Consider the following 25731-nt stretch of genomic DNA (forward strand, 5'->3'; position numbering starts at 1 on the left):
TGCAAAACTTTTAGTGCATTTTCACCCAAGCAAGCCCATTCACCTAGTGTGACGCGTCAGCAGTAGGTCTGGGAGCAGTGTTGTCGCGTCGAGCCGAAGGCGTCGACTACCCTATAGGATTCAGGTCACGAACCTTAACAAAAGCCGAGAATAACTATTCCCAGTTCGAAAAGGAGGCCCTCGCTCTCGTACTCGGCGTGACCAGGTTTAGAGACTATCTGTATGGAACCCACTTCAAACTGGTAACCGACCACAAACCGTTAACAGGACTGTTCAGCCCGGACAAGGAGATTCCACCAATGGCCGCTGCCCGCATTCAGCGGTGGGCCCTGCTGTTGGGCGGATATCGGTATAGCCTGACCTATCGCAAGGGATCCGAAAACACGAACGCAGATGCCTTCAGCCGACTCCCTACTTCTCGGAGACAGCCCGATAAAGAACAGGATGACGCCCCCAAGTGTGTATTATACGCCAAAACCGTGAATGCGGTACCCATCAGTTCCAAAGAGTTGGCGGTTCTAACCATCCGTTATCATATGTTGCAGCAGGCGCGAATGTGGATACTGCAGCGCTCGCCAAACTACCAGGCAGAGACCGAGGGGCGATTCCGGCTGTTCTGCCAGAAAAAGTGAGAGTTGACTGTGAATCAGGACCTCATTTATTGGGGACACAAAATAGCGCCGTCAGCGGCTGCTGCAAGTCTTTTGAGGCTCCTGCATGAAACACATCCATGGAATGGCTGCAATGAAAAACCTGGCGCGAACCATGTTTTTCGTATCCAGGGCCAGATGCCGACATCGAGAGGATGGTACGCGAATGTGAGACGTGTGAAGAAATCAGTGCGATGCCTCCTGCGCAGATTCCGTCACCATGGCCAGAAACGGGCCGGAAATGGTATCGGGTGCACATCGACTACGAAGGGCCTGTCGGACACATGCTACTGGTGGTCGTAGATGCCGAGACCAAGTGGCTAGAGGCCATATCGATGCGGAGCACGACGTCTGAATCCACCGTGGAAGCGTTAAGGGCCACATTTGCCAGGTTCAGATTGCCCCATACACTGGTTTCAGATAATGGGCCACTATTTGTCTCAGCCGAGCTTCACAAGTTCGTAAAAATGAACGGGGTCAACCACGTGACGACGGAGCCTCACCACCCGCAGTCAAATGGCCTGGCGGAACGTGCGGTCCGTACTTCAAGGTCAAAGAAGGCCTTCGAAAAGCTCAAGGGGGCAGCACCATCCTTAAAGGGACACTAAAGGCAAATATTAAGTCGATGTTGATTGTTGAAATAGCGTTGCAGAAACCTTGTAGTGCTTGTTTCGTGCCAAGGAAATGCTTATTTTGAAAGAAAATCACTTTTTAGTGGTCCGCACACCGTTAGCGCACTGCAAATCACCCGCCTGAACGGACCTTCTGACGTAGCAGTTGCCGTGCCCAACGTTGCCCGCCATTACTGCCCGGCCACCGAAGCTACGGTTTCTTGCGCAACAGCGGCCATCAACCTTGCGAAGACCCAGCCACGGGCCACTCCGAAACTGTATATAGTTCACTGTAACGGAGCTTAGCTTGGCCAGCAGCAGCAGAAGTAGAGTATCGACAGGGCGAAAATAGCGAGAGCCAAGCGCACGCAGCATTACGCGATACCGAAGCTACCACTGAGACGCGCAGCTCGGCGAAAACGGAACTTTTGAACCGTTCGCACCGTTCCCCATGGTGGCGTCAAGAGGTTATTTTTTCCATGAATCAAACAGAAACGAACAAGCAGCATTTTATTACGTCTTGTGATGCAAGGAAGGTTCTTTTTTTACTGCAACTAGTTTGATTAGTAGTGGTTAATTGTCATCAGGATCATTTCCAAAATGTCCCACTCGTGGCGCACATCGTGTCCTACATTTACCTTGATTTCTCGATTACTAGAGCACTGCTGTTGATACTATTGACGTTTTAGACGTTCTCACACATTGACCTTTCACTCTGACATAAATTGTTGCCTTTAGTGTCCCTTTAAACGTCTCAGTCAGTTTTTATGCCGCTACCGACGGACACCAATCAAGGCTGCGAAGTCGCCATCCGAACTGCTGTTGGGGTACCAACTACGGACCAAGCTAGACTATTGTCTCCCGAGTGCAAGCGGTGAACCTCATTTTGAAGCGTGGTCCTCTACCATGCCATTCTTTGCAGGACAGCTTGTATGACTCAGAAATTTCCACCGCCGGCCGAGATGGTTGCCTGGAGTGGTCACAAGCACCCAAGAGGCGCGGATGGTGACTGTGTCCACGCTGGGCGATGAGCAAAGTCATCATGCGGACCAAGTGCGACCGCGCACCCCGAAGGACTCTGACACAAAGCAGCCAGCGGGCGCCACAGCATCCGCACCACTGACAAAACCTCACCCAAGTCAGACGGCATGGCTGATCTCGCTACGGCGAGATCGCCACCCTCTTGCCACCCTGAGCCACCTCCGCCACTTCGGCGGTCCAATAGACTACTACTGCCACCTCAAAGGCTCAACTGGTAAAAGGGGAGATGTGCACGTCATGCGAGCGTGTCATCAACCGACAACAGCAGCAAGCATATCTCATGACGCCACCACGAGCGACAGCGTACAGCTTACCACCATGACGTCACCGCAGCAGCACATAAAAACGAGGCACCCAAAATAAAACCTTCTTGTTCGGTTACTGAAACGTACACTCGAACCAAAACGCTAAGAATCGTTAACAGAGCGATTTAAGCTCTCTGTGTCAACTATGCAACTTATTACAATATTTTAAATGTGTGAATAGCTACAGATAGCAGCAGCTCACCCGAACAAATTTTCAACTCCTTGCGTCCTTTCTACATAGCATTGTTCTATGTTACGTAGCACCGGCAACCGATCTGATTGGATATGTCCAGTCTACGTCACTAAGCATCCGGTGGGCAGCGAGCGTCGTCTGCCTGTGTTACAAGGTGCTCCGTGTTGACGTGAGCTGCGCAAGAACGTTCATCTCAAGTTTTCTTTACTCGGACACCATGAATTGCCCTAGCTGAGTTGTGTGCCGAAAATCTAGCGATTGACGATTTGTAAAGCTGCGACATTTTGTAAGGCTTGTAAGGCATCTGGCGGGTGGAGTCGCTTCAGCACGTCGCTGCCGTAAGCGTCGGGCTCTCGCTATCCGATCAACACCCAGATCCACGCGTCTGCGGCTGTAACTACACCCCTGAAAACACAACCACATTACACTGCCTGAGTTCACGCTAATCGGTGATCGTTCCCAAATACTTTTTTGTTTGTCCGCATGCCTTTGCAGACTGTCACCATACAGGAGAATAAAATAAGAACGGCTGGTAGTGTGGCGGCACCTGGCGGAGCAGATCTCAACAACTCCGCGCGCTGTGCAGTGCACTCGACGGAGCTCAACTCTTCAAGTTCACTGCAACCAACAGCAACGCCTGGGTGTTTCACAAGTGGAGGAGGCAAAGCAGTGCCAAGAAGGAGGGTACAACTATAATTGCCCATAGCTGCCTTCATACACAGTACGTTGCTTACTCTGCGGTCCGAATGATTTGATGACGATGCAGCCTAAGTGCTGACAACGTTTCAAAAACCATTTCAGGGTTCCTTTAATTTCTAGTGAGGTTCATCGGGAGGCTCCCTTGCGCAGCTCGAGGCATGCCATTCAGGAGGCTATCCTGGAGTGAGAGAAGGCCTACTTCAACTAGTTACTCCTCCCCCCCCCAGCACTTGCCGTGCGTACATGCTTCCCGTTCCCTTTAAACAGGGATAAATGAAGTTGTTCATTCATTCATTCATTCATTCATTATCACACGCTGACGAATGATGGAAAGCACAAGACAGACGACATGCCGGGGGCGGCTTATTGCGATAGCAATTATATGGACAGTCTTGGCTGGTTTTTGCCGTCGCCGTCGTCATGCACCGTATATATATATATATATATAAGCCACAAAGAAAAATAATTCAGAAATACTTTCCGACGCGTGGAATCGAACGGCCGACCTCTCGCTCCGCAGCGCGCGGCGTTAGACAGCTAGGCCACGAAGAGTACTGTCTTTCAGCATGCTAACGGCGAGCTATTTATATACACCATTTACTTCAGCGTGCTTTCTTACTCACCAGCGAGATGGCGCGCGTTAAAGGGGCCCTGCAACACCTTTCTGAGTTATATTGGAATAGTCTCATTATTGACGTATGACTCTTCACGAGTCATATGCCGCAAAAATTTTTCGAATCCGTCGAGTCTAAGTGGTGTTACCAAATTATAGAAATCACATTCCGCAGCTTTCTCCCTCCACTCAACGCCGCCAGCGCGCGGGGCGTGGAGGGAGGGAGGGCGGAGGTGCGAGGAGGTGCCTGAGAGTTACGTCAGCGCCGGCGGCATTTTTTTTCTTCATTTTTTTTCTCTCTGGCGTCTCGGCGCAACCACGTGGTCTGTGGCGCCACTTCCGGTCGGCTTGCGTGGTCGTCGTTGAGCGGAGCCCATTGCACCGTGTATCGCGCGTGCTTGAAAACTGCGAGTCGGTTTGGTAATGTTGGGTGTGCACCTCGAACTGCCGTAGTGTTTTCATCGCTCTGCCAACCATGGACGCAAACCTGCGTGCGCGTTTGGAACGAATGACAGCTGAGATGGGTTTCGACCCGCACTCCGATACACCGCCTCGTCGCACTGCTCGCGCTTGAATTGTATTCAACACGGCAAAGCTGCGTGCACCATTCTCCCAGTGGCGGTACTTCGATGCTGTTTGCTCTTCGAATGCGGGCGCACAGCGAGTGCGGGCTGACAACAAAAAACTAAAGACTAGAAGAAAGATCGTGGGGCATCGGGCCGGCGCGGACCCATCCCCCGGCTGTCTGCAGCTACCGTGAAAATGCGAGTCTGCTTGGTTGCTGTGTCGCGGTTTGTCGGGAACGTGAGACTACGGGGAGGACACGCCGAGGTACGGCTCGATGACATAATGAACAGACAGCAAACGGGACTCTCGTCATACAGGAAACACAGGTATCCTAAACTAGTCGGCGCCAGCATTGTTATCGGAGAAATGCTGCACCCCTGCCTTGGTCGGTCGTGAGAATGTGCCGACGATGCAGTTTCCAGCTGACGAGGCAACACTCGAACGGCTGCCACTCTCAACGGCAACCGGCGATGGTCAAAAGCACAGAAATATTCACGATTTCGGCACTGCGCATGGTGAAGAAAACGCAACCACGCAACTATGAGCAGACGAGCTGTCGGTGAGACCGTAAGTGCTAATATTAATGTTTGTTCGGTGTTTTAACGGCATAACACAATATAAACATACATATTATCTACTTATTGAACTCAAAATTAACAACGAAAGTAATCATGAGGGTGTTATCGTGATTATAACATCAGCCAATGGTGGAACTGCCGACAATCGCGTCATATATTGCGGACAAATACATCATTTGTCAAGAGAAGAGGGAGCGATTTTCAGCTGACTTTGAGAATTTATTGTAAATTCCAGGCCGCTCGCTTCACTATAATATTCGGCTCGCGTGTTCTCGGGAGCCTGGACTACTGATTGGCTGTGCTTTTTGACCCTACTCAAAAAGTGTTGCAGGGCCCCTTTAAAGGTCATCGCCCCGCACGTAGCGTAGCGCGCGTGCGCCTCGGCGTACTTCGCCCTACGGGGCGTGGTCACCTGCGTGCGCCTCGTGGAGGGGGCAGGGGGGTTGTATGTCTTGTGCTTTCACCGTGATGTCCGCGCTGAAGTTACAGAGCGTACAAAGGTCACTTCGCTCGCTGCAGCGGCCGCGTTTGCGAAACGAGCACGCTGTTCAAACAGAAATAAGTAACAACTGTGACACTTGATAGTTCGCGCTGGCCCTGTGTGTGTTCTTTTCGTGCATCCTTTGCGCTTGAGCGACGAGCTGGAAATTTCGAACTGCTTTCCGTTCTTCGCGTTACATTCCAACTTGTTGCTATCGCATTCATTGCTTCGCCGTTGCGGCAAAACTGTGACTTTTTTAGAGTGAACACGAGGTCGCATGGCTTTCTGAGCTCCCAGCACAGCAAAGCGGCGGCAGCGAGAAGCATCGCTCATGCGCAGTGCGTCCGATGTGTGACAATTGTGCCGTCATGCGCATTGCGTCAGGCAAGAAAGCGCGTGTCGTCTGCTGCACGTGTACTGCAGTAAGGAAGCCGTGTACTTCAAAGTGGTAATAATGCTGAACTTGCAATTCCGCTCCACACGATTAACCAATAAACTTGGAAATATGTTATCGTTTTCTGGCATTCTCAAGATCGTCATTGATCTGTATTGGGCGCTTTCCCCGACGCACATTTTGTGTTCCAGCATGACCTATTGCCGGTACACACTGCAATATTGGTGTTGGTGTTCACGCTGAAGGGTAGAAGTAATAATAATATAATAATATCTGGAGTTTAACGTCCCAAAACCACGATATGATTATGAGGGACGCCGTAGTGGAGGGCTCCGGAAATTTCGACCACCTGGGGTTCTTTAACGTGCACCTAAATCTAAGTACACGGGCCTCAAACACTTTCGCCTCCATCGAATATGCAGCCGCCGTGGCCGAGATTCGATCCCGCGACCTTCGGGTCAGCAGTCGAGCGCCATAACCACTAGACCACCGTGGCGGGGCGAAGGGTAGAAGGGAAGTAGACATTTCGCTGAATCATGGTTGTCAAAAGGAAGCACCACGTGGCAACAATAATTTCATGGGGATAAGCACGGTTAGAAATTACTTGAAAAAGGGGCTCAGTTCTCACTGGTTTTCGTTGTGTATGTACCATATCTATTAGATTCAAGAGCCTCCTTTGAAACATTTATACCTGTTGGCTGGAGTGTGAATAAGGTATGACTTGTGAATAAGGTATGACTTACCCCAGGAGGTTATGCAGTAATTAATGTGCGAGTGTACAAACGCGAAATAAAGTGAGAGTAGTACCGGTCGTGAAAAAAATGAACGTGTCCTGATGAGGATGCGTATTCCGTGTAATAACTTTTTTTTAAATGTGTTACATGGTTTTCAAATTTCAAGTTAGGGTCGATATTTACGCCTAGGTATACGCATTCTTCACTTGCTGATAATGAGTGGTTATCGATAAAAATGGGTGGAATGCACCCTGGTGATCTATTTTGTGATGAAAACACAAGAAATTGAGTTTTAGAGGGATTAATGGTAAGTCTATTAATTTTACACCATCCTAACAAGTTATGAAGGTCACTGTTAAGCCGGGTTACTATTACTGATAGATCTTCATCAGAATTCATGATTGTGGTGTCATCCGCATATAATATGCACTTAGCAGTGATGCTACCGAGGACTTCTGACTTGGAGCAATTTTTGGAGCAGCAAAATTTCCGTTTTGGAGCACTTTGGAGCAGCCAAATTTTCATCTTGGAGCACTTTGGAGCAGATAATTTTGCATCTGGGAGCACTTTGGAGCAGCGAATTTTACATCCTGGAGTGCAATACAGAAGCATATTGCATTAACATTCAAGCACCTGAGTATTATTATGGGGCTCTTATGAAGGCTAGAAATATTTCGATTCATTGCAAATCTCATGGAAAAAATCATCTCAGGAGCATAGGCGTGCGCACAGGGGGGGGGCAGGGGTGGGGGCCGCCGCCCCCCCCTAATCACCTAAGAGGGGGGGGCGCAAAATCTGCCCCGTACATTGACCCTTGCGTTAGCAATTATATGGATACTCTCGGCGGATTTTTGCCGTCGCCATTGCCGTAATTTTCCGTATAAAGTCCAAATTATTAACGTCACCACGTGCATTCTAGCCGCGGGTAAAAGCTTGCGAGCGCTGGCGACGAACGCGGCTGAAGCGGAGATTAAACTAGCCGGCCGTCTGTCTCCGCCGCACGGACAGCGCATGAGATAACATCTTCCCGCGTGCGGGCCTGCCGTCGATTGCTCATCAAACAGAGAGGAAACGCCCCGCCCGTCTTTCGTAAGGAGCATGAAGGGACGCCAGGGGAGCGGAAGGGGGGGGGGGACCGCATCTTTCGAAGGGCGCAGTCGCTCGCTTGCGCGCGCGCTATCTCGAGGCATTAGGAGACGGCTCGTAAACTTGCTGTGCTCTCAACGCTTACTTCGCGTTTAGAGAACTCAGAGCAAGAAAACGCTTCGGTTCCTGGAGGGGCCATATTCCCTTAAACTAGCGTTTTGTTGAGTTACGCGAGATCGGATCCAAAAGAGTTAGCTGCTAGTCTTACTTCGTTTCACAATACAATTTTTTGGTATCGAATTCATTGCTTCGCTCTTAAGCGAAACTGAGTTTTTTTAACCGTTAGCTATTGACCCCCGAAAGCGAGGGGCGGACGTGTAACATGGCGTAGCCGCTTCACTGTGGGCCGTCAGCGACGGGCCCGCTACTGACAGCTGCGCATTTGCGGCTGCTCCGACCAGGAGATATAATTTTACTAATAAGATGACATTTTTAAAAAAGCAAGCAAAAAAATTCGAATTGGAACCCTAGCACGTGAGCTCGAAAGGGCAGGGCCTTTTAGGGGGTATTTACCGCAGAGTGATTACAAACTCGGACATGCTGGCGGAAGGAATTATGAAAAAGCTGTTCTGGATGAAGATCCATGGATAAAGCATATCTGAGGAAAAGTGTCAACGCGTTTCCACCGTTCGCGTGCTCTTCCATAAACGCGAAGCAAGGAAAATTCAATATTGTCCCATATATCTACTGCGAGCGATCCCAGATTTCATTCCGCGACAGGGGCGTAGCCAAGGGGGGGGTTGGGGGGGTTCAAACCCCCCCCGAAAATTTTCAATTTTGCTTGCGTATATATACACGCACACATACAAACGCACGCACGAACATACATAAAGTATGGTTGAACCCCCCCCCCGAAAAAAATTTCTGGCTACGCCCCTGTTCCGCGATGTCCGGAAACAGAAGTGACAGACATTTTAGCCGCACTCATGTAGTTATTACTGAACATTGCTTTCCTTACGTTCCGTGCGACACTTGAAACGAGCTGTCAGCAACGTTTCTGGAACAGACGACGTCCGCCGATGAATCGCCGTCGCACTTTCTCGCTACCGATAGGCCTAGACGTCACGAGCCTCTGCGGAGAGCGCGTTTTGCTGCCGAGCCGACTTGCAGAACAGAAGCTGCGTCGGCACCGTGCATGGCATCGTGGCTTACTCGGAACCTACGCGCGAGCGCTATTTATTCAGCGGAATAATTCTTGGTCCATGATTGCGACTTTATTGGCAGCCCCAAGATCGAGCTGCACATGTTCTGACGCGCCGGGGGTGCGATTGCCGGTGATAGACGCCCCCAAACCCGAGACTTTGGCGCAGTTTGGCGCAAATTTCGTCGATATTATCAGGATGGCGCAGTAAATACAATTTGGCGCACTTTGGCGCAGTTGGCGCAGGAGTGGAATCACTGACTTAGAAAATGTAAGGCAATTAAGCAGGTCATTAATATAAAGTAAAAATAGTAAGGGGCCCAGAATTGACCCCTGTGGTACACCTAAATTAGTCATTTTAGGTCTAGAATAACCATTGCATACACCAACGACCTGATACCTGTCACGTAAGTAGTTGCGTAGTACTAGTAGTAAAGGAGGACCAGTTATACCAATTGAGTCTAGTTTACTATTAAGAATATCATGGTCAATGGTGTCAAATGCTTGGGAAAAGTCTACGAATATAGAACCTACTTCTATTGCCCGAATAGAATGGTGACGATGGTGAAGGTGACTGGTGCCTTGGCGGTAAGCGCAGCCGGCCGATAAAATCTTCCATTTATGGTTGCCTCTGTCAGAACAAGGGACGGGGTGAATTGGCAGGAAAACCCTGAACTCCAAGTATGCGGTACTGGTACTCTCGGTATGCATGACCCGCCTCATCACAGTGGTATCAAAGCGGTCGTTTGTCGGTCATGTGCCAAATGTCGGACTTACACGCGACTGGTCGAGTGTCTTCAAAATAAGTAATTGCCTGTGATGACTGAAGTATGGCATACGGGGTTGCTGCAGGCAGAGGCACTGGTGCAGGTGGGGTGTGTCTTAATGCGTCAGAATAACTCACGTGCTGGAAGGTATTCACTGAAGATGGTGTCACCGATGACGGGACGGTGCGTCTCAAAGCATCGGCATAAGTCGCGTGTCGAGGTTCACTTGAAGTGGTGCAGTGACCTGAAGAGGCGTCCTGTGACGAGGTGCGTTGAGCGCATGCTGGACTTGGTCACGTATGATGCTGACGATGTAATTAGTGGTAGGTTGCTGCGCCTGGTGCAGCTGATGCAGCTCGCCGTGAACAACTAAACGAATAAGCTCGCGAAGTGCTTCCGCATCGGTCGCGGATGATCCTAGCCCTATGACAGAGGCAGCATTCACTTGCCAATCGTACCAGTTGTGTTGCTGCAGCACCTTCTCCATGGTGACGGCTTCAGTGAGAAACTCTGCAACCGTCTTAGGCGTACTGCAAATGAGTTCACCAAAAAGCTGCTCTTTCACAGGTTGCATCAAATGATGAAACCTTTTGTATTTCAGCATGTTAGAATCGGCTTGATGAAAGGCACGCCCCATATCTCCCATGTACTGAAGCAGACATTTTGGAGCTTCGCTTCTTCGTCCCACCAGTTGAAATCTGCTATGTGCTCAAAATCGGCCATCCAGCCTTCCTCATCTTCAATAATGCCGCCACAGAAGGGATCCGCACGTGCAGTTTTTGCAACATGTAATAATGAGGTGTCGTAGCTGCAGTAGCAGGGGTGGCAGCGGCAGTAGCCTCCATATCTGTCGACGTTGCAGTAAACTCGGGGGCCAGCCCCAGAATTGTCTGGCTGGCATGGTGTACAGGCGTAAGCCCCAGTTTCGGGCTAACATTCTGGCTGCTGTTGAAAATTACCCGCACCTCCACCTATAACATGGCACGTTCAAAAGAAAGGCGGCGTGAGGCCCAAGTGCAAAAAGCGGTTGGCGCAGCACAGCTAAAAACCGAGGCACTGGAGCTTGAGCTACTTCGTCTGCTTTTATCGCAGGCAGATTAAGCATGTGGCAATATGCCAACTGCGTGCCACACTTTCGAGCACCTAAGTATGCACGATCATGGTTGAGAAGTACTAGTTGGAGATCATGAAGAAACTTCAAAACGAACAAGAATGTGTTGTCAGACTGCAGCCAGCAGGCATTAGCTTTAATTCTCGAAAAGTGTTCAAGTTAAGAGCTTGATAACTGGCTATTGACATAAGAGCAAACAGACATAGTTGACCTCGAAGATCATGCAATGCATGGAGAACATCCTTACAGGTAACACGATGACTGGGTCAGCCATATATGTATGAAGCTCCTTGGGTCTTATAGTGTGGATAGAATGATATTAAAAGTATCCAGTTGTTCATCACATCGTTCGATCTAACAACTCAGTCTAACTCTGCCCATCTCTGAGAATTGCCTCAAGTACAGCCATGAATAGGAAGCACTTACAATTTCGACCAGGTCTTTAGGTGGATGCCCACACTCTTGCATCTGAAAAGGAGATCAGAAAAAAAGAAGTGCTATGTTTCGACATTTGTGTACAAATCTGCTTTCACTCTAAACAGTGCATATGTTCAACTGTCTTCCCAAGTTCTCACCAAAGTCTTTCAGATTTCTGACTCGATCTAACTTGATTAACATGTGGGTTAAGCCTTCTCCACTACCAAATTCTTTCTTCAAAAGCTCAGCACTTGTTGATTCTTATCGGAGTACTGTAGCCACTCAACAAGTGCAGGTGACCTCTTACCAAGGATGGAGGTAAGGGGGACATGGCTTGTGGACACCATAAAATCATCAAAGAAAAAGTGTTTTTTATGTTAATTACATTATTGAGATCTACAGCTACTCTTTCGCATGTAAAGCCTAAGTCTTACACTGGGGTGGAAGCGGGCTTGAGTGTTTTGGAGCAGCTCAGGGAGCAGGCATAATGCTGTTTTGGAGCAGCTTTGGAGCACCAAATGTGTGTTTTGGAGCAATGCAAGTTAGTTTTGGAGCCGAATTCTAGGGTCAAACATCACTGTTGTTTATTTATTTTTTTTTTCTGGTAAACACTAGAAGTTCCAACGATTTTAGAAAACATACAATACTGATGAACCAACCACACTTAACACATCACATATATACACACACACACGCGTACGTGTTATCATTACATACCTGCCAAGTTTGGAGAAACGGAATCCGGGAGATTTACACAATGGGGGGGGGGGGGTATAAAATATGTCGACCGCTGGAGGGGGGGTATAAAGTATGCTGACCGCGCGGGGGCGAGGGGGTACTGCGATAGCAATTATACGGACATTAGGCAGTTTTGGAATAGCGTGCGCAAAGCTGTGCGTTAGCTTCTCGCGCAACTGCGCATGCGTCGTGCGCTAACCGCTTGCGGGTTCCCGTTAAGTGACGGGAATAGCGGGCCAAAAACGCTAACTTAGCGTACGCTAATCTAAAACTGCCTACTAGGCAGTTTTAGAATAGCGTACGCAAAGCTTTGCGTTGGCTTTTCGCGCAATTGCGCATGCGTCGTACGCTAACCGCTTGCGGGCTCCCGTTAAGTGACGGAAATAGCGGGCCGCAAACGCTAACGCTAACTTAGCCTACGCTATTCTAAAACTGCCTACTGTCAGCGGAATTTTGCGGTCGCCGCTGATCTGTACAGAGTCCAAACCGATAACATCGCTTACGCATCGTCTGTTTCACGTGCGAGTAAAAGCGCGCTAGCGCTAGGGACGAACACGGTTGAAGCAGAGATGAAACGACCCGGCCGTCACCGTCGCGCGAAGGGCACATGCGATAACATCGCTCCGCGTGCGAGGCCTGTCGTCGCTTGCTTACCAGTTATTTCGTCGGGCAAGGGACCATAAAGGGCGCCGTTGAGACGGGGACGGTCGCGAGCGCTGGCGAACGCGCTATCTCGACAGACATGTCGGTAACGGCTACCCTTTAAGTGTTGGGCTCTCCACTTAAAGCAGTAGTGACAAAATTCTGAAGGCGAGATAAGTTGTGGGATAGATTTGTGTGTACAAAAACGCATCATCTACGAAATATTAACGGCTGATATAACCTATAACACATTTAGCATCAATTTTTAAATTGTGTGTTGCGCATCTGTACGCGGAACGTCCCACCTCGCGTCACGACATCAAACAACAGCCACCTGCATCACGAGCTTGTGCGCCATAATTCTTGCGAGCGCTCTCTCCTAGCGAAAACGGAGCGCACCTTTTTTATGTACTTATGTACGCATCACAGGCAAGACGCGGCTGCAGCGCTATGACACGTTTGCGTTGGCAGCACTGCGGCACAAAGTGCACAGCTACTTCATGCGCAATGAAACTGAGTTGAACGTTTCTACCATCGTTAAAAAAAAAAGAAGAAGAATCCTTTCTACTACGTGGCCAGACAACTCTGCTCATGTGGCCAGACAAAGCACTGGACGCGCGGGGCAAAACTGGATTTCCAGGACATTTTCCTATGACCCGTACAACCGGGAGAAACGCTCAAAATCCGGGAGTCTCCCGGGTAATCCGGGAGACTTGGCAGGTATGGTATATGTACTGTAATAAGATCAGTGAGTGCACTTGTCGAGAGTGCTGTGTGTGGTCGTCGTACCCTCCGTTCACGAGAATCATATCAGTGTAGGTGCCGCTCTGTGGTCCAAGCGCATTGCAAAGTGCACTTGGTGTTGTCCTAAAGATGAGAAGTATTAAAACTCGTGTGAATATAGCCTTTTAGCGGCCCGGTGGTAAAAAAGAAGGCTCTCATGCACTTGCGCGTTGTGGTAAGGTGCATTACTTCGGGACTCGTTTATAGGTTACGCGACGAGCTTTAGTTGAGTACGGTCCTGGTCCCACTACAGAGGAATATTTCTGTCAAGTCACGTCTGACACTTCGGTACTTAAATTGTCCTCTAAAAAGAACAGAAAGAGGAATGACACGGAAATCGCAAAACTGAGTTGCCTTGCACAATTATAACTTGTGGCGAAATGTATACAAAGACACCAATTTACTTAATGTACGCGTTAAAGAGCCCTGATGGTCAAAATTAATCCAAACGGCGTAGTTTACATTTATGTCGTAGTAATTTCACGCGAAGCCACATCTTTTTTGTCTTTACATTACCTTGAGCGTTTGTGTTGCGTTGTTATTGCTAGTAGATTGATGGAAGGCAGCGGACATTATTCGCATAAAAAATGTATTTTGGTCCCGTGAAATAACCGGGCCTTTGTTCCATTACTGTCGTGCAAGTAATCAATCCAAGAAAGTTCCATGCTGTACAGTTACCTTTGTGTACTGTTACTGGAATATAAAAACAAGCGTGTGCGTGTTAAACATCTCCGTAGCGCGAAAGCGCTGTCAGCCACGTACATTTCCTCAGTAAACCTATGAACTGTCCTACATTTCATGGAGAACTGAATAAGAAATGCGGATGAATATTTGAGCACGCAGTGCACATAGTGCTATTTCAACTCATCATGCAGGAATACGGGCTTTCTTTTTGTTGGGGTATCCAGATGAACAAGAAGTAAATACTTAATTCAGTCGCGCTACAACAGTGCGTAGTAGGTGGAACACAAGCTAAACATGTACAAATAAAACAACAAGAAAACGTCATCCATTGCGAAAATGCCGACTGTTGCCGAAAGCGAGCAACCCGTTCATTGGCAGAATGCGCTTCTCTCAAAAGTAATAGTGACGTTCGGCGCGCTTCGTGCATTAATTCGGGAATGAAGAGCGCACACGTTACCAGAAAGCTGCAGTGAACGCATTTTTTTTTGCCGGAAATCGGGTCTAATCGCTCACAGCGAAGCGCTGTTGTGCGCGTTTGTATACGCGCCGACAACCGCCTATCCACACTAGCGCGGCCACGGTGCTGCCACCTGTAGCCCGATCTCGCGGCGAATAGCGCGCTCGACGTCATTTTTGAAAACGCTTGCGTGCAGCTATGTCTGATAATCGAAAGTTCGCCACGCGATATAGAAAGCGAGCGCGTTACAACTTCGAAAAGCGCCCCAATCCTGCTGAAGAACCAAGCGACGACCACTCGCCGGCAGCCTCAAGCGAAGGCCGCGATGGCTCCGAGGTGGACTGTAGCGGGCCTCGCGAGAGCGAGCTAGGCCTAACGACGTCGCCTGCCGATTGTGATAAGCGGAGCACTGTTCGGCACGACACAAGGATGGTTCCACCAGCGGAATTGCTCCAACAAAAGAAGCAAGCGGGGCGAAACTCCAACAACTTGCACGAACATCGGCAACGAAGAGGAAAAGAGGAAATTGGACATGTCTGCGAGCGTCGACGACGGTGCGGACGAGCCGGCAGAGATGGAGTCGCGCTTTTTTATTGTCAGTGAAGAAACGCTAAGCGCTATTCTCTCGCGCATAAAGTGCACTCTGTGTGGCGGCTCCATGACTTCTGACACACGGGAGCAAGAATACGGCCTTGCCGTCAAGCTTCTCGGCATTTGTGAGAAGTGCGGCGATGATTTTTCCGAGTGGAGCTCCCCACGCGTAAAAAATGGCAAGACTGTGACTGCCTTCATTGTGAACCTTCTCGCCGCTCGTGCAACGGTCAGCACCGGGAATCGGCAAACGGCGATGAACGATATTTTCGCTGTAATGAATATATCGCACCGCGGCCTTCATTCCAAAATGTGGCAGAGCTAGTATCTGAAACAGAAGCTGGCGCTGGCAGCCTCGACAGCTGCCCAAAAGCTGATGGGCGAGTGCGCGGTATCAGTGAAGCCATCATACAGTGACCTGAATCTTGCTAATTCTGGCAACATAGCGGTATCCTACGATGGCTCGTGGATGACGCGCGGCCATTCGTCCCACATTGGAGTCGGCACCGTTATCGAACTTTTTTCTGGACTTGTACTCGACTATGTTGTGTTGAGCAACTTCTGTGCAGGTTGTGCGCGTGGCCCGAAGCCTGGCGACCCAGAATATGAAAACTGGAAGGCAAACCACGCCTGCCAGCAAAATACAGACAAAAAAGCCGGAGAGACGGAAGTTGAAGCAGCGCTGATACTTTTTCAGAGGTAACTTCAGCTGCACAAACTGAGGTACACCACAATCCTCTCGGATGGTGATAGTCGAGCATTTCTTGCTCTCAAGCAAGCACAAGTGTATGGCTTTGTGCCAATTGAAAAAGAAGATCGCATAAACCATGTGCAAAAAAGGATGGGGACGGCTCTGCGTACACTTGTTGCAAAACACAAGGGCTCTGCTTCAGAAGCTCTTGGTGGAAAAGGCAAATTGACGGGAGACTTGATAACCATGCTCAGTGCATATTATGGATGGGCATTGAAGTCCAACAGCGGGGATGTCAAGGACATGCAGAAGGCCGTGATGGCAACATACCGCCACATCACGTCGAACGACAGGGTTTCTGACCACAGTCTGTGCCCATCAGGTTCCAACTCTTGGTGCCGCCAGAATGCTGCTCAAGCAAAAAACGAGCCCATTCCGAACCATCGTTATAATTTGCCTTGACATGTTTGTGAAGCCCTTCGACCAGTGTACGAGCGCCTCTCGCAAGAAAAACTGCTCGAAAGGTGCCAGCGCAGCAGGACCCAAAACAATAACGAATGCTTGCATTCTATGATTTGGGCATTAGCTCCAAAGGAACAGCATGCCTCACTTTTCGCTGTCGAAGCTGCTGTGGCTGAGGCAGTGATGAAATTTAATTCAGGAAATGCGAGAACTTCATCTGCCATACTACAGGAGCTTCCAGGGGCGTAGCCAGAAATTTTTTTCGGGGGGGGGGGGGGTTAACCATACTTCATGTATGTTCGTACGTGCGTTTGTATGTGTGCGTGCATATTATGCAAGCAAAATTGAAAAATTTCGAGGGGTTTGAACCCCCCAACCCCCCCCCCCCCTTGGCTACACCCCTGGGAGCTTCACTTGAGTTCGGGGCTACTAAACAGCCAAACAATGGCCGAGAAAGATGACCGGCGTGCATCAGCGCGCAAGCGGGCATCTGCAGAAAATCTCCAACGGACTTTCAAAAAGCGCCACTCTGGTAGCTGCCGACAGACAGACTATATCCCTGGTGGCTATTGATCACTTAGCTAGGTGAACGTGACACTATTTTTTGTTACATCTAAACAAATATGAGTCTTGTTTGTTTTTTAGCATTTTCTCAAATCCAGAATTTTTTACGCTTTGCAACCATCCGGGAGCGATTTCTCAGTAACCAGAGGGCCTAGGATTGTCATTCTCGTTGCAATGCAGAGCCACATGAATGGTTTCCACAGGGGTAGGATCAGATTTCTGCATTTCAGTGTCAGTTTTTTTTATTGTCCATTTATTAAATAATTTGCAAAATTTTGAACAGAAAGCTTTGATGGGCTGTATAATTGCTAACAGTTGTCATATCAAAAAAGTATTCCTACCCTTGTGAAGCTTGTTTCCTAGTATGCAGCCATGTGCCTAAAAGAAGATTCTGACGAGTAGTGTTTGATCCAGTGCTCCCAGAAGCAATACTAATTATCAATTAACAGCGGAACTAATAGGCATACTTAAAAACTAATTGCACATTTGGAATTGGCAAAAGAACTGAACAAGACTGTGCAATTTCATTAAAATTGGTAAAGGAGTTCATGAGATATATAAAAAAAAACCCCTTGCCCCCTTAAAGGGACACTAAAGGCAAATATTAAGTCGACGTTGATTGTTGAAATAGCGGTCCAGAAACCTCGTAGTGCTGCTTTTGTGCCAAGGAAGTGCTTATTTTGAAATAAAATCACGTTTTTAGTGGTCCGCATCGCGTTAGCGCGCTTCAAATCTCCCGCCTGAAAATACGACTCTCATACGTCACTGCTGCCGTGCCCAACGTTGCCCGCTTTTACTGCGCGGCCGCCGACACTAGTAGCAGCCGAGCGGAAGTAGCGGGACCCACAGTAGCAACAACGGGCGCTGCGGCAAAGACTTGCTCGGATAGGCACATTCAAAGCCGTCACCAAGTTGCGGTTGGTCTCGTAATCCTCAGTACGAAAGTGCAGCGAGCACACACGCAGAGGTTTTGACTGTTTAGCACACTGGAGCAATGGCATGACACTAAGCCACTTCGAGCGTAAGGGTTCATTCCGCGGCACCCAGTGAAAAGACACACCGGTTTCCTTGCTGCAGCACTGGCGTTGTGCACCATTCGGGCTTCCGGCAATATCACACGCATGCGGCATTTTGTCGAACTTTCTGTCAGAGCGACTTTCACGAGCGCGCAAAACACGCACGGCAGTACGCGATCCCGAAACTACCACTGAGACGGGCGAGGCACAGCTCGGCGAAAACGGAACCTTTGAACCACGCGCGCCGTTCCCCATGGCAACGCCACGGAGGTTTTGTTTTCCATGAATCAAGCGGAAACGAACAAACAGCATTTTATTACGTCTTTTGTTGCTCGGAATGTTCTTTTTTTACTGCTGCTAGTTTTATTACTAGTGATTTATTGTAGGCCGACTTCCCTACGTCATCGGGATCACTTCGAAAATGTCCCACTCGTGGCGCTCATCATATGATACATTTAGCTTAATTTCTCGGTAAGTAGGGCACTGCTGTTGATAATATTGCCATTTTAGAAGTTGTCATACATTGGGCTTTCACTCTGACATAAATTGTTATTTGCCTTTAGTGTCCCTTTAAGTGTGTGCGCCATTGTCTGGATTGTCAGAATCAAGAGAAAGCCTAGAAGTCCAGTTATTTGCTCTCTCAGTTATATTGCTTCTGCGTGCTCAGCCAGTGATGTTCGATTAAACCTTCCTTCTTACATCATACATGTGCTGCTTGAATCTTTGCTGAAAGTTACCTGTCTCGCCGATGAAACATCCACCCCAGTCTGTGTATCCCCTTGAAAGAACGTGGGCATGATGGTAACACCTACAGCCCACCAAAGGGACAGGAACACAAAGAAACGACGTGGACGCAGTGCTAACTTCCAACAAAAGCTTTATCTACGAAGCAGACACATGAAACTATAGGAAAAACCGAGCAACGCACGCAGGCACATAAGTACGGGATTATTAGTTATCATGACACATATTGAAGACGTGTAGACAACGATAACATGAGAGTACAAAAATATTTACAAGATTACCAGGCCATGTGGACGCAACCATCCCCCTCAGGTCACCCTTCCTATCACCTTTAAGAAATCAAATTTCTTTCTTGTCAGCTCGACTGATGGTGCGCTCACACACATGTCCCCCAAACTCGCGATCTTCGCCGCCTCGACGATTTCCCGTGTTGTCTGCGCTGTACTTTGCCCTATGACACTGCACTGAGAATACATGGGGACGCATCCACAGTTTGTGCAATGAATAGCGAGATGGCCCGCACTTTCAGTGCGCACGTTATTTGCATGCTCACGCAGCCTGTCATTCGCGCACCTTCCCGTTTGTCCGATGTATTTTCCTGGGTATGTGAAGGACACCCTGCAGATGGGACCAAAATTCGCTGTTGAACCTAAGCTGCCTGCTCCTGAACTTTTAACATTAGTTAGAGATGTTTCTAGATGTGCGGAAGTGAGGTTGGAATGTGTATTTCAGTAGGGGTTGATGTTGTATCGCGTGCTAGGTCTCCAAAGGCAGCCCTACCCTTGGAATGTGTGAAACATTTTCTTCGCGAAAGTAATTTGGCTTTGCTGCCCGCAGATAAAGAGGGGAGTTTCATGGTTATGCCACTTAATTCTTTAAAGAAGGAGGCAGATGAGGCTCTGAAGTCTGTTTTCATCAGCAGGAACGATGTTTCACTTGTGAAGGTGAAATCGGCAGCTACGAAGCTGTGTCAGAAATTAAACCTGAGCAAGTTAGCCCGTGAAATCGAAGGCAACAAAAAGAATTGCCTCGAAATGTTCTTTTCAGTGAAAACCCACAAACCGGATTGGCCGCTGCGTGTTATAGTGTCAGAAGGGGGGACACGGCAAAAGTCCGTAGGCCTATTTTTGCAAGAAAAATTAAAGTTGCTAGCAGTAAATGATCCCTTTTTGACAAAAAGCTCGGATGAGGTGATACATTATTTGAAGACGCATGCAGATAGTAATTTGAGCGCATTCTCTATAGACGTAAAAGGTTTATATTATTCGCGGCCACATGATGAGTCATTAGTCTGTGTCCAAGAGGCCATCGATGCGTATGATGAATTGAAATTTCTCAATGCCGTCTGCACATCTGCGAAGGGTTTTCTTGATTTGGTGTCCGTGTAACTACAGTCTACCTTCTCCAAGTGGGACGGTAATGTCTTTCTCCAAAAGCAAGGAATCTGTATTGGGTCCTTCATAGCGCCATTGCTGAGCGACCTTTTCTTGGCACGTGCAGACAGGAGACTAGAAGCCGTATTACAAAACACAAGTGTAAGCAGAGTGTTTCGTTACGTAGATGATTACGTTGCGGTACTGGATTCAAATTCAGCGAATTTGGATTCTGCAGCTTCTCTTGTACTTGATCACTTTAATGAAGTTTTGGAACCGCTCGTAGTCACGCATGAAATGCCACAAGACAGCACTTTGCGCTTCCTTGACATAAGGATGTTCTTCGGGAGCGAACAGGTGTGATGGTCATACGACCCAAGGGCCAATAAGCCATTAATTCAGTTTTCTTCAGGCCACTCTAAACTGGTTAAGCGAACCATCGCAAAGTTAACCCTAACAAATGCGCTTCGTCGCTCGTGCCCCCGCAAGTGTTGTTCTAGCTTTACGGCTCAAGCAGACCGCCTCGAGAAGGCAGGTTTTCTGCAGCATATCGTCACAGGCGTGGCTGAAGATCTACTCAAGACCGTAAAATGAGCTCGCCAAGATGAACAGTCTACTTCAACAGAAAGGGAGCGACTGAAACAGAAATACGCGATAATTCCATACATACACATCGTCTCACACAGACTGAAGAAGATTGGCAACAGTGCAAACGTTGAGGTTATCTTCTGAGTGCCTAACAAGCTGTCCAATCTGTGCAAGGCTAGCTACTGCGATTCCGAGAAGCCCACTTTCCAGAAAAAGCAAAAAGAATGCTTTATTCAGTGCGAGAAAAACGTCGTGTATCTGCTTCCGTTGTCGTGTGCAAAAAATACATCGGACAAATGGGAAGGTGCGCGAATGACAGGCTGCGTGAGCACGCAAACAATGTGCGCACTGAAAGTGCCGGCCATCTCGCTATTCATTGCAGAAACTGTGGGTGCGTCCCCATGCATTCACAGTGCGGTGTCATAGGGTGAAGTGCAGCGCAAACACGGAAAATCATCGAGGCGGCGAAGATCACGAGTTTGGGGGACGTGTGAGCGCACCGTCAATCGAGCTAACAAGAAAGGAATTTGATTTCTTAAAGGTGATAGGAAGGGTGACCTGAGGGGGATGGTTGCGTCCACATGGCCTGGTAATCTTGTAAATATTTTTTGTACTCTCATATTATCGTTGTCTACACGTCTTCAAGATGTGTCACGATAATTAATAATCCCATACTTACGCGCCTGCATGCGTTGCTCGGTTTTTCCTATACAGTAAAAGCTCGTTAATTCGACTCTCATTAATTCAGAAAATCGGTTAATTCGGACACGTCATCTGGTCCCTGTAAATATACGCATCACTCTAAAAGAGTGGGCGCTCATTATTTCGGACAGATTTGACCGCAAATCGGATAATTCGGCCACTTTCGGGCCGCTGGCGAGGCTCGAAAACGAAAAAAGAACAATTCAGAACAAAAGTGAAGCTCAAACGCAGCATCGCCATGGGCATCAATTGTTGACTTGGCTTGACTTGAGACTGGGAACGCCTTTTTTTTCGCGTGTGTTGTTGGCAGTGCCATTTTTGCTTTGTTCCCGTTGGTGTGCTGCATCGTTGAACGCCGTTTTATCGAGGAACGATTCAGTACGGCTCCTTTAGCTTGATTGTTGCTGGTGCTTTTGTGCTGACTTTTCGTGTGAACGCACTCTCCGCCGATGGCAATGCCGGCGAAGCGGCCCAAGTACGAGGCAAAGGACTTCACCAAAGTAGAAATTTTGCGTGCCCTGAAAAATGGGCTCTGCTGACAAGAGGTTGATTCTGTGCCATGACGTCGGCAAACAATACGACGTGAGTCTCCTGAGCGCAGTTAGCATTCTCGCGTATGTGTGGCAGAACATGCCTGCGCACGCCATTGCCAACTGTTTCAGGCACAGTGGCTTTGTTGTACCCGACTCCAGCGATGCCGAAGTGTCGCCGGACGAAGGTGCCGACGATGGGCAGGATTTCGGAAGTGTTATGCCTGATGCAGTGACACTAGAGGATTATATCGGCATTGATGATGGCGTTGCCACTGCCGGCTGTCTGACGGATGAGGAAATCGTCAAGAAAGTGATGCATGGCAACGAATCCGAGAACGAAGAGCCTGAAGAGGAGCAGCCACACCCTGAGCCACACGGGCCCCATCGCACTGTGAAGGAAGTCGCGGAGGCCCTCGCCGTCCTTGAAGAATTTTGTTTTGGCACTGCAGACAGCATGCGAGCTGCTGAGCACCTTGAAGGGCTCAGAAAAATTGTGTCCGCACGAATATCTGCTCGAAAACAGACACGCATCCGCGATTACTTTGTAAAGTAAAGGTATGTTGAAAAAACTCTTTATTTTATTGTGTTAATTTCGACCATTCGATAATTCGGACATTCGGTTAATTCGGACATTTTTTCCGGTCCCTAGAAATCCGAATTAACGAGCTTTTACTGTATTTTCATGTGTCTGCTTCGTAAATAAAACTTATGTTGGAAGTTAGCGCTGCGTTTCTTTTTGTTCCTGTCCCTTGGATGCGCTTTAGGTGTGCACAGATGTGTACCCCCTCCCGCCCTCGGGTGTCCGTTTTAATTGTCCTGACCACATGGGTTTTCATCCGACTCTCGACTTCAGCCCCCCTTGATTATAAATTATGTCTGTAGAATGTGCCCATAGCCATGGTCACTTGTTCTTCTCTACGTTGTTTTATGCCACAGGTGAAAATGTGGCCAGCTTCAAACACTGATTCACCTTCTAACAGCAGCAGCGAAGTGTCATACTGCTTATCAATATAGCTGTAAAGGCTGGACACTGGTATTTTCCCTGAAACATAATGTTGCCATTTAGACCACGGTAAGCCATACCCTGCAGCATGCTCATTCAAAGGCGCAAAGTAATACGGTCGGCTGGCACACGGTGCATTTGCTATCGCAATCGAGCCCGATCGGTACCGTATTTTTTGATCAGGGTTGGCTCTTTTGTACTACCTAGAGAACTGAGCCAACCATAGAAAATTTTCATCCCTATGTGGCTAGATGGCGATCGAAAGTGCACCCTGTGACAACCCTAGAAAATTTGCGCAGTTAGGAGCAACAGGGAATATACTATTAAGACCATGCCGCAGAGAAACTTGTGCTCATGTTATCTAGCTACAAATTCCGAATGAGGCACGCGTGTGCGTATGGCTCTCTTGCGTTTGCCTCCAATCATATCAGAAAGGTTGCGGCTGCATGCAGCTCTAAGCATGCTTGGTTGCTTCCCACAAAATGGAGAATCCGCTTGCGCCGGGATTTCATAAAGATATGTGTGCTAAACAGGAATGTAAATTTGCGCAGCTTGTCGTGTCAACCGCGGCCAGTCTTTAGATGCAAACCTACAATGAATGAAGTTGCATGGTTGCATGCATTTCTCGGAGCAAAAATATGTGCATTCGCCGCAAGCACGCGCTAAAACCCAGTTGGCGCTTCAATTCAACACAAAATGGTTCGTCACCTTATACAAAAGCGGCGCGCTCGGCCCCCGTGGCTTCCATTTAGATGGACGCGTAGCAGACGACGTCGGCAGTCAGGGCATTGTCTAAGGCATTATGAGGAGCGTAACATTTTCTCGGAGCAGTTATTTAGCATTTCGTACAGTCAGTGACAAAGCTGCCGCAGTATTTTACTGATTTCGCCGAAGTGCCACAAGAATAGAGTCCAAGAACAGAGTCCAGCCCTCTCCCGCGCAGCCCTCTCCCGCGGGCTGCGCGGGAGAGTGCTGGCGTAACAATCCAACCTTGCACTTCACAGGGATGCCTCCGCATGGTGGCGCCATGATATGTCCATGCGCCCAATACTGGAAGACAGTGCTGTACACATCTTCAACGGCTTTGCAGGTGCACAGTGACAGCTGATGATGTAGCACAGACAGGCGGCGCATGTAACATTACATAGTAATGAAGATTGTTGCTCTGTGGCAACCTCCACAAGCGGGAAATAACCAAGCTCGTCTCCTTTCCCGATGGCAAGCACCAGCAGCAACACTGGACATGACGTCAACAACTAACCCGCCTAAAAAAGAACTAGCATGCCAAGGACGACAAAGAGAGGATGGAAATGTTGGCCAGCCCGTCTGAGGCCTGTTTATCTACACAGCTCTTCATGAGACCTACCTTCTGCATGAGGCTGAGCACACGCTCAAAGCGTGCCTGCTTGACCTCGGCCCCATCCGAGGAACCCTCGGCTTCAAATTCCTCGCACACTTGCCGCATGAGACCAAACTGCCGATTGTACCTCTCGTACTCCTCGTCTGCTAGCGAGGGCCGCTTGTCAGCCAGCCAATCAGGGTACTGCACAGGACACAACACTTGTTAGCGTCTGCCAACCTTCTCCAAAAAGTGAAAGCCAAGTGCTGTCACAACAGCCACAGTGCCAATAGTTGTGTTGCACATTTAATTCAGGCATCACACTTGTACACTCATGAACAAGTTATGTTTAAAACATTATTTATAGAGCTGTGCAAACATACCTGCCAAGTTTGGAGAAACGGAATTCAGGAGATTTACTCAACGGGGGGGGGGGTACTGCGATAGCAATTATATGGACATTAGGCAGTTATAGAATAGCGTACGCAAAGCTTTGCGTTGGCTTGTCGCGCAACTGCACATGCGTCGTACGCTAACCGCTTGCGGGCTCCCGTTAATAGGCAGTTTTAGAATAGCGTACGCCAAGTTAGCGTTAGCGTTTGCGGCCCGCTATTTCCGTCACTTAACGGAAGCCTGCAAGCGGTTAGCATATGACGCATGCGCAATTGCGCGAAAAGCCAACGCAAAGCTTTGCGTACGCTATTCTAAAACTGCCTAATAATGACGGAAATAGCGGGCCGCAAACGCTAACTTAGCGTACGCTAATCTAAAACTGCCTACTGTCAGCAGGATTTTGCGGTCGCCGCTGATCTGTACAGAGTCCAAACCGATAACATCGCTTACGCATCGTCTGTTTCACGTGCGAGTAAAAGCGCGCTAGCGCTAGGGACGAACACGGTTGAAGCAGAGATGAAATGACCCGGCCGTCACCATCGCGCGAAGGGCACATGCGATAACATCACTCCGCGTGCGAGGCCTGTCATCGCTTGCTTATCGTCGGGCAAGGGACCATAAGGGGCGCCATTGAGACGGGGACGGTCGCGATCTCGACAGACATCGGTAACGGCTACCCTTTTAAGTGTTGGTCTCTCCACTTAAAGCAGTAGTGACAAAAAATTTTGAAGGCGAGATAACTTGTGGGATAGATTTTTTAAATTGCGTGTAGCGCATCTGTACGCGAAACGTCCCACCTCGTGTCACGACATCAAACAACAGCCACCTGCATCACGAGCTTGTGCGCCATAATTCTTGCGAGCGCTCTCTCCTAGCGAAAACGGAGCGCACCTTTTTTATGTACTTATGTACGCATCACAGGCAAGACGCGGCTGCAGCGCTATGACACGTTTGCGTTGGCAGCACTGCGGCACAAAGTG

The 25731-nt window shown here is 48.8% G+C and overlaps 1 protein-coding gene across 1 annotated transcript in view; it reads right to left on the reverse strand.

The window, feature by feature from the left end:
- The window catches only part of LOC119393128 (peroxisomal biogenesis factor 19), a 120944-nt gene that overhangs the window by 29552 nt on the left and 65661 nt on the right, over positions 1-25731 (reverse strand). The window contains exons 6-7 of the mRNA XM_037659952.2: positions 24386-24562; positions 11458-11499 (exon numbers count right to left, since the gene is read on the reverse strand). Coding sequence (XP_037515880.1) covers positions 11458-11499; positions 24386-24562 — 219 coding nt within the window. The remainder of the gene's footprint in view (positions 1-11457; positions 11500-24385; positions 24563-25731) is intronic.

Source organism: Rhipicephalus sanguineus, chromosome 5, assembly GCF_013339695.2.
Source record: "Rhipicephalus sanguineus isolate Rsan-2018 chromosome 5, BIME_Rsan_1.4, whole genome shotgun sequence".
In the NCBI taxonomy this organism is placed as follows: domain Eukaryota; kingdom Metazoa; phylum Arthropoda; class Arachnida; order Ixodida; family Ixodidae; genus Rhipicephalus; species Rhipicephalus sanguineus.